The sequence below is a fragment of the Mus musculus genome, chromosome 7 (genome assembly GCF_000001635.26).
Source record: "Mus musculus strain C57BL/6J chromosome 7, GRCm38.p6 C57BL/6J".
NCBI classification, from domain to species: domain Eukaryota; kingdom Metazoa; phylum Chordata; class Mammalia; order Rodentia; family Muridae; genus Mus; species Mus musculus.
In genome coordinates, this window is record NC_000073.6 from 19,272,403 (window position 1) to 19,281,222 (window position 8,820).

At 48.9% G+C, this 8,820-nt stretch overlaps 1 protein-coding gene across 3 annotated transcripts; it reads right to left on the reverse strand.

Moving 5' to 3' along the window:
• Nucleotides 1-4,402: 4,402 nt before the first annotated feature.
• Nucleotides 4,403-7,693, reverse strand: Ppm1n (protein phosphatase, Mg2+/Mn2+ dependent, 1N (putative)). Of its 3 annotated transcripts, none has more exons than XM_017322151.2 (5): nt 6,705-7,691; nt 5,868-5,985; nt 5,683-5,788; nt 5,548-5,608; nt 4,403-4,804 (listed from the first exon to the last, which is right to left on the reverse strand). In XM_017322151.2, exons 1-5 carry the CDS (start codon nt 7,620-7,622, stop codon nt 4,796-4,798), a joined length of 1,212 nt encoding a protein of 403 aa, XP_017177640.1. In that variant the 5' UTR covers nt 7,623-7,691; the 3' UTR covers nt 4,403-4,795. The 3 variants fall into 3 exon arrangements, with proteins under 3 accessions (XP_017177640.1, NP_808359.1, XP_006539883.1); NM_177691.3 differs by having other exon boundaries at nt 4,405-4,807; nt 6,705-7,647; XM_006539820.4 differs by lacking the exon at nt 4,403-4,804 and having other exon boundaries at nt 5,182-5,608; nt 6,705-7,693.
• Nucleotides 7,694-8,820: the final 1,127 nt, after the last annotated feature.

Genomic DNA, 8,820 nt, shown 5'->3' on the forward strand with positions numbered 1-8,820 from the left:
TGGTGGTGAGACCCCGATCTGCTCCCCACGCGGGCCCAGCTACAGCTTAATTTTGCCCACGGAGGGTAGTAGGATCGTCCCAACAATCCGGCAGGCTCAGAGGCCCGGAGACCCTCCTCTAGAGCCCCTTCCCCGCCAACACGTCCGGGCTGAGTCGAGCCCCCCCTCCCCCAAGCCTTCCGCAGTGGGACCCATAGGCCCCGCCCAGAGTTACATCATCATGCAGACACGCCCCTCCCGTAGAGCTCTACCTGGCCGGCTGAAAGGCGGTAACTCTAAGAAAATGGCAGTTCCTGACTTACTGATCGAGAAACTGAGGCTCAGAGACAGGGAATGGGTTTAGCTTATTTGGGTCCCCCCGCTCCCAAACTCACGAGAATCAATCCACGTGGCCTTTGGCCAATCCATTTCCTGGATGCTATGCTGGCTCCCTGTTGTCCTTCACTTGTAAGAACCTCAACCTTCAGGCCAAACTCTTACAGTAATTCTGCTCTAAAAAAATCTAGTACACCAGTTAGTTGTCCTGCTCAAACCAGGAGGCTGAGGCAAGAGGATCACGAGTTTGAGGCCAACCTGGGCTACAGGGTGACTTTAACGTCATCTGAGGTTATATATTTAAGAACAAAAGTGGCCTGTGGAAGTAGGGCAGCAGTTAAAGGGGGGGGGGGGATGGAGAGATGGCTCAGCGGTTAAGAGCACTGACTGCTCTTCCAAAGGTCCTGAGTTCAAATCCCAGCAACCTCATGGTGGCTCACAACCATCTATAATGAGATCTGATGTCCTCTTCTTGTGTGTCTGAAGACAGCTACAGTGTACTTACATATAATAATAAATTAAAAAAAAAAACTTGCTACTTTTGCAGAGGACCCAAGTTCAATTCCCAACACTTACAGGGCTAATAACTGTAATTATAGGGTTACGTTCATATGTGCATGCCCACCACCTCCATACACATATATAATTAAAAATAATACAAGTAAATCTTAAAATTAAAACCACAAATGGGCTGGGCAGTGGTGGTGCACGCCTTTAGTCCCAGCACTTGGGAGGCAGAGGCAGGCGGATTTCTGAGTTCGAGGCCAGGGTATACAGTGTGAGTTCCAGGACAGCTAGGGCTATACAGAGAAACCCTGTCTCCAAACAAACAAACAAACAAAAAACCAAAACCTACCACATATATACACCACACACACAAGTATATACAAAAGCAAACACAAGAATCTGTGGTTTAAGATAATTCCTTTATTGGCTAGAGATAGAGAAATGGTTCAGCAATTAAGAGCAATGGCTGCTCTTGCAGAGGACCCAGGTTCAATTCCTAGCACCCACATGACAGCTAACAACCACATGTAACTCTGGTTCCAAAAGATCTAATTGCCCTTTCTAGCCTCCACAGGCTCCAGACACATATGTGGTACATAGACATACATACATACAGGTAAAACACCCGTGCACATAAAAAACAAAAAAACCAAAACCACAAATGGGCCAGATGTGGTAGCACAACACCTTTAACCCTAGCACTCAGGAGGCAGGGGTAAAAGTAGGTCTCGGTGAATTAGAGGCCAGCCTTGACTATTTATAATGAGTTCCAGGTCAGCCAGCCTGGTCTACATAGTGAGATCCAAGTCAGCCAGGGCTACAGAGTGAGACCCTGTCTGAAAAATAAAACCCTGGGTAATCTACCCCCACACATGCATCCATCTAAGACAGTGATTGTCAACCTTCCTAACGCTGTGACCCTTTGATAAAGTTTGTGTTGTGGTGACCTCCCAACCATAAAACGATTTTCCTTTGCCACTTCATAACTGTAATGTTGCTACTGTTATGAATCGTGATGTAACTATCTGTGGTTTTCTATGGTCTCAAGTGACCCCCATGGAAGGGTCCTCTGATCCCCTGAGAAGTCACCACCCACAGGTTGGTCTGGACTGGGCTATAATTCTCCGAGCCCCTCAGGCTCTGGGTGCACCACAACAAGCTCAGATTTTTATCGGCTTCTGTGTTCTCAACAAGGCCAAGCTAGAACAACAGTTATCCAACTAAAGGAGAACCACACTGCATGTGAGCTTCTGTGAAATGGGAAGAGTGTAGCTCCATATCGCCTTCATTAAAGCATAAGCTAGCTTTTTTTTTCCTGTAAAAGTCTCATTTAACAGGCCTGGAGACACAGCTTCAGACTGTGATGTGCCTGTTCTGTGATCATTAGGACTGGGTATGGGGTCCCCAGTACCCATATAAAAATACATCTCTTAACATCACCAGTACTGGAGGCAGCGGGACACGGCAGATTGCAGTGCTTCACTGGCTACCTGCATCCCTGAGCGCCAGGTTTGCTGAGATCCTGTCTCTAAAATAAGGCAAAGAACAGTGAAGGAAAATGTTCCTGAAGCCCACCTTTAACTTCCACCACATACTCATGCACACAGGGGCACATGTGCACACAAACACGTACACACAAATAGAAAGTCCCTGTGGAAACCCTTGAAGCATAGCAAGCCTGGTCATTTGTGTTTCTGTGTGTGTATGTGTTTGTGTGCACATGTGTGTGCACAGGGTTTGCACACTAGGCAAGACTGTTCCACTCAGCTGCATACTCATCCCGAGGAACCAATTAATCTCCTCTCTCTCTCTCTCTCTCTCTCTCTTTCTCTCTCTCCTCTCTCTCCTTTCTCTCTCTGGTTATGTGTAGCTCTGGATGTCCTGGAACTTGCACTATAGACCAGGCTGGCTTCAAACTCACAGAAGTCCTCCTGCCTCTGCCCCCTACCCCAACCCCAAGTGCTGGTATTAAAGGCGCTCGCCACCACTTCCTGGCACATCTTTTTTCTTACAACATATTTAAAATACAAAAGCAGGACCACAGAGGTGTCTCAGTGGGTAAAGACACTTGCTCCAGAGCCTAAGGATATTAGTCCAATTCCTGGGACCAACATGGTGGAAGGACAGAATCGGCACCCGCAAGTTGTCCTCTGACCCTCACCATGTGGGTTCCAGATTATCAGACTCTGTCAGTCTTCGGGGTACCTGCTGAGCATTCTACTCAGCCCAAGATTTTGAAAAAAAAAGAAAAAATAATGTCAAGTGAACCTCCTTGCTCATTTTTTCCCCTTTTCTCCCCTGCATTTTTTCTTTGACATTATTTATTATTTATTGCTCCCCTTGTTTGCTGTCTCCTCAAACATGGCTGTCATCTGCACTGGGCCTCCAGGATCTCACAGCTGGCCCACAGCTATGAAGAGGGCTTGATGACAGGACAGTGGCTCCCTGCACATTTGCTGACCAGGGAATATGCAAATCACTCTTTTGTTTTGTTTTGTCTCTACTTAGGCCTGGCTGAGCTGGAACTTATGTAGACCAGGGTGGCCTCGAAATCACAGAGATCTACCTGCCTCTGCATTCTGAGTCTGTTTTCAAAGGCATGGGTCACCATGCCCAGCACAACTAATTTCTAATTTAACCAATGAATGGAGTGTGTGTACAGGAGTGTATGCTGGTGCGTGCATCAGCACACTTGTGGAGGCCAGGGAGGGTGTCAGATCCCTTGCAGCTGGGATTTCAGGAATTTGCACGATGTCTGCTTGCATGGATTTGAAACCAGATCCTTATTGTGCAGCAAGCACTCTTAACCAGAGAGCCTTTCCAGCCCTGATATTTGTGTGTGTGTGTGTGTGTGTGTGTGTGTGTGTGTGTGTGTGTGTGAGACTGTCCAAATCCTGATCGTCGATCATCTTTGTCCCAATCCCAGGTGTGCTGGACTCACAAGCTGGTGCCTGAATATCTGGGGCAACAAACCACTTTTAATAGAAAAATGTACTTATGGGTCCAGATGAAGTGGCACATGCCTGTGATCTCAGCACATGAGCAGTGGAGGCAGGAAGGCTTCCATTTCAATGCCTTCCTGGGCTCTATGAGCAGAACAAAAATTAAAGGGGTGCTGGAGAGAGATGGCTCAGCATTTCAGAGAACTTACTACTCTTGCAGAAGAATTTGGTTTGGTTCCTAGCATCCGGGAAGACGTTCACAACCCTCTGTAAATCCAGTATGAAGGGATCTGATGCCCTCTTCTGGCCTGTGCAGGCACCAGGCACACATGCAATGCACATGGATAAATTGCAGGCAAAAGATTCAGATACATATAAATAAATAAATAAATAAATAAATAAATAAATAAATAAGGAGCACACACAGCGGGGGGGTGGAAAGAAAGAAAGAAAAGAAGAAAAGAAACCAGCCCAACGATATGGCCCAGCAGGTAATGGAGCTTGTTATCAATCCTGAGAACCCTGCAACAGTCTCCTGAGCACTGCCCTCCAGCTTTCACATGTAAGCCACAGCATACACACTCAAAATAAATAGTAAGAACACCAATAACAACAACAACAACAACGAAGAAAGGGAATGCATTTGGAGTTACTTTTATTAAGTAAAATTTCATAATCACGTCTATCACCACCTCCTTGTAGCATAGGTTAAAAAAAAAATAGAAAGGCTGTTACTTGCTGATCACTTAAGATCTGTTTGGCTTTAAATACTAAGGGGGAGAAAAAGAAGGGGGTTTAGTTGGGTTTTCTGCTGTTGGGAGATGGCGGAATTCCCCCTCATGAGACTGGTGAGGGAGAAGCAGAAGAGGAAACAAGGAGTTGAAGTTCCTCCTCGGCTGGCCTGCCTTCCCCTGGCTCTCCTCGTAGGGAAGCACAGATTTCCCCTGAGATGTGCATATGGTCCCCTGAGGATGGCCGCTGTCAGGCCTGAGTTCAAGGCTTGAGTGGACGCCCATGGCTTCCGCCCCATCTCACCACTCCTCCTGAAACACAAAATGTGAGAGAGAGAGAGAGAGAGAGAGAGAGAGAGAGAGAGAGAGAGAGAGAGAAGCAACCCACTTCGGCCTCCTGGAACTCACTCTGTAGACCAGGCTGGCCTCGAACTCAGAAATCCGCCTGCCTCTGCCTCCCGAGTGCTGGGACTAAAGGCGTGCGCCACCATGCCCGGCTTTCTTTTCTTTTTGTTTTTATTTTTTATTAAAACTTATTTATGGTATGTACATGCGTGCACTGTTGCTGTCTTCAGGCATGACAGAAGAGCGCATAGGATCCCACTACAGAGGGCAGCCAGTGCTCTTAACCACTGAGCCATTTCTCCTGCCCCCTGGTGTTTCTTTCTTTTTAAATTTAATTAAAAAATTTAAGTTTATGGGTGTTTTGCTTGCATGTATGTATACGTACACTACATGTGTGCAGAGGCCAGATGAGGGTGGTAGATCTCTTGGGACTAGAGTTGTCAGCCATATGGATTCTGGGAAATAAACATGAGTTCTCTACAAGAGCAACAAATGCTCTTAACTACTGAGCCATCTCTCCCGTACCTTCCCCTAGTTCTCTCTCTCTCTCCCTATTTTTTTCCTTTTTTGTTTTTGTTGTTGTTTTTAAACAGAGTCACATGTAGTCCAGAGTAGCCTTCAACTGCCTTACCTAAGTTCCTCACTCCAGAGCGCTGGAATAGCAGGGGTGAGGCGAGTGGGCAAAGATGCAGGGTAGGTTGCCTTACCTCTTGACATTCCCCTGGGGTCTGATGCAGCTTAGAGTAAGCTTCAGCAATGACAGCGGCCCTAAAGAGCAAAGGGAAGCCTTCAGGAGACCTGGTCCTGTCGTCACCCTGCCCCATCCTACCTCCCCTGCTCACTTGCTGTGTAGCCCTCCTCCAGGAGGCAATCCTGGGATGTCCTCTGAGGCCAGGGTCCTGAAAACCGTGTTTAGGCCTGGAGGTTCCTGAGCAGAGGCATACAGCTCTGAGGAGAAGGAGGAGGAGGTGAGCCAACAGCCCACACTGGCCAGCCACCCCTCCCACTGGCCATTTGACCTGCTCACCAGCAACTTTGTGGCTCAGGGCTTCGTCTAAAGCCATCTCCTTGCTAATTGCCTCCTCACAAGGCCTGGGGGCCCCAGGGAAGCAGACCACCATGCAGGTCATATTGTCCAGACTTCCCTGGATAAAGTGAAGGAAAAAGAAAGACCCTGGTGGGCGGGGCAAACGCTCCGTCCCAGGATTCCATGCCTTTGAGGGCATGGCTTGTCAGAAATTCTAGTGTTGGGAGTCTCCCTCACGGATCTGACCAATCCGTCCCTATCTAATCTAAGCTCTCTCCCTTTTGGACTCATCTCTCGGAGGACCATGCCCTTTGCCTGGCCTAGCCACGATACTGCATTAACGAAAACAGACACAATCCAGCAAGATGGCTCATGGGCAAAGTCGCTTGCCTGACACCAAGCTTGACAACCTGAGTTCCATCCCTGGGACTCATTGATGGAAGGAGAGAATTGGTTATCATAAGATGTTCTCTGAATTACACATGCATGATGTGGTAAACCACACACCACACACACACACACACACACACTACATTAAAATGTAATACAATTTAAATAAAATAGACAGCCAAATCTTTTTAAATTCTTCCTATTTAAGGACTCTTCCTGTTTCAGACACACTTCAGGACTAGCCTGAAGTCCTAGCACAAATCCTCGAGGCCATGCTCCTTCTGTTAAATCCGTCCCATTTGCCTATCTGCCAGTTCTAGTCTCCATCACGGTTCAGAGCATCCTTCTTGCTCTGCCCAAGAAGTACCCAAGTCACTCACACCCTCTAGCTCAGCCCCACTCTTTATCAATGAAACCCCTTCTTCCCAAATGCAGTGGCCCCAGGACCTTGCACAGACATGTGTCCAACAGCTGCGCACAGAGTAGCTCCAGATCCAGGCCCAGACGCAGGCGCGACGTCACTAGCCCCGCCAGATCAGCACCAGACAGAGCGTCCCACACGCCATCAGAAGCCAGGAGAACGAACTCGTCCTCATCCTGGCGTGCCAGCGCAGCCACCTCGGGCTCAGCGGACACGAGCTGCAGCTCAGGAGGCCTCCCCGGTGCCTGCTTGTAGGCGAAGTCACCTAGGGCTCGCGACACGGCCAGGGACCCCTCCACGCGCCGTCGACGGACTGTGCCACCGGCGTCGTGGATGCGCTCGCGTTCCCGAGGCCGGTGGGGACGATGGTCCTCGGTGCAGAAGGCCACAGAGCCCGAGCGACTCAGAAGCGCGCGCGAGTCCCCGCAGTGTGCCAGGTAGAGGAATCGCGGGGACACGAGCAGAGCCACAGCCGTTGAGCCACCGGGGTCGCCGCGGGGCCAGAGAGCGCTCAGCTGCGCGTCTGCTTGGAGGAAGGCGCTACGAAGAGCCTGGCGCACGCCGTCGGGCTCCTGGGGCGCAGGACCTAGTTCCCCCAGCACGTAACCTGGGAGGTGGCGAGCTCCGAAGCGCGCGGCCCGAGCTCCTCCATGGCCATCCAAGACGGCGAAAAAAGCCCATCCTGATGGCAGCCCGGGCAAAGCCAGCCGAGCGCAGTGCGCGTCCTCCATGCGTGCGCGCCAGCCCTGAACGGCGCTCGCCCCGAAGCGCAGGCCGGATGTGGCCGCTGCACCCCTGTGCAGCCTCTGCCAACACCGGGGCGCAGCCAGGAGACTCCCAGACGCACCAGGCACGCTGCACTCCTCCTCCACCTCTTGCTCCACCACCTGCTGAGCTCGAGCGGCCCATCCGAGTCGCTCCAGCAGGCGGACAAAGGCCGCCATCCTCCGGCCAGGAGATCAGGAAGGTTCCCTCATTGTCCCCGCCTTCCCTAATCTCTTTTCTGTGAGACTTTAAACCAAGTAAATCTCTTTCCTATCCCTTGACCTGGCCTGAAGTCGGGTCACTAAGAGATATATATATCTCTTAGTGTAGAAGAAATATATTGTAATGTATATGTAAAATATATGTAAAGAAAAAAATATACATATATAATATTTCTTTTCTTTCCCCACACTTTCTGGGTCAGGGGCTGATTGAGCTTGGCGAATAAAAGCAAGTTATTTGCAATCTATTTTACAGGTATAACACATTATTTAAAAGTTTATTACACTCATTTAATGCGTGTGGAGATCGGAGGGCAATTTGTGAGAGTCAGTTTTCCTATTCTACCTTGTGTGTCCTGGGGCTCGAACTCAGATCAGGTTTGGTAGCAATTGCCTTTACCCACTGAGCTCTATCTTAGGTCACGCACACACTATTTTACATGGATAATAATAGTAATACTGTTGTTGTTGTTTTTGTTGTTATCGGTTTTTGAGACATTGTCTCACTATGTAGCCTTGGTTGGCTAGGAAATCTCTATGTAAACCAGGCTCTCAAACTCAGAGATCTGCCTATCCACCCTAACTGGCTTTTTTTCTTATAGGTTATTTTTAAATTTATTTATTTTATGTGTATGGGTGTTCCGCCTTCATGCATATGTACCATATGTGTGCTTGGAGGTCAGAAAACGGTGTCAGATCTCCTGGGACTCAGCTCAGTGGCAGAGACTTCAACTCTAGAACCCACGTCTTGGACTAAAGGACCTCCTCTGACCGTAGACTGCCTAAACCAAAGCTCTACACCTATGTGGGCTGAGCGCCACCTCCCAAGCCCTTTTGTTTGGTTGTGGTTTGTTTGAGACAGATCCTCATGTAGCCCAGGCTGGACTCAAACACTATTGTATCCAAGGCTGGCCTAGAACTCCTTGATTTTCCTGCTTCTGCCTTTTGGGTGTTTTCTGATCAAAGATGGCCTCCAAGCCAGACATGGTATTACAGGCCTGTAATCCCAGCACTTGGGGTGGGAGAAAGAGGATCAGGAGTTGAAAGCCATTTTAGGCTGCATAAAGCCCTGTCTTAAATACAAAACAAAGCAACAACAACAAAAACCAACTTAACTATAATAACAATAGCTTAAAAATCAAAGCTGTCCTATCTC

Excerpts from the sequence above, each read along its gene's own strand:
- Ppm1n (XM_006539820.4), bottom strand. The coding sequence starts at position 7,622 with ATGGCGGCCTTTGTCCGCCTGCTGGAGCGACTCGGATGGGCCGCTCGA. Across the intron at positions 5,789-5,867 it reads CCTGAGCCACAAAGTTGCTG|AGCTGTATGCCTCTGCTCAG; the intron begins GTGAGCAGGTCA and ends CCTTCTCCTCAG. Across the intron at positions 5,609-5,682 it reads GGAGGAGGGCTACACAGCAA|GGCCGCTGTCATTGCTGAAG; the intron begins GTGAGCAGGGGA and ends TTTGCTCTTTAG.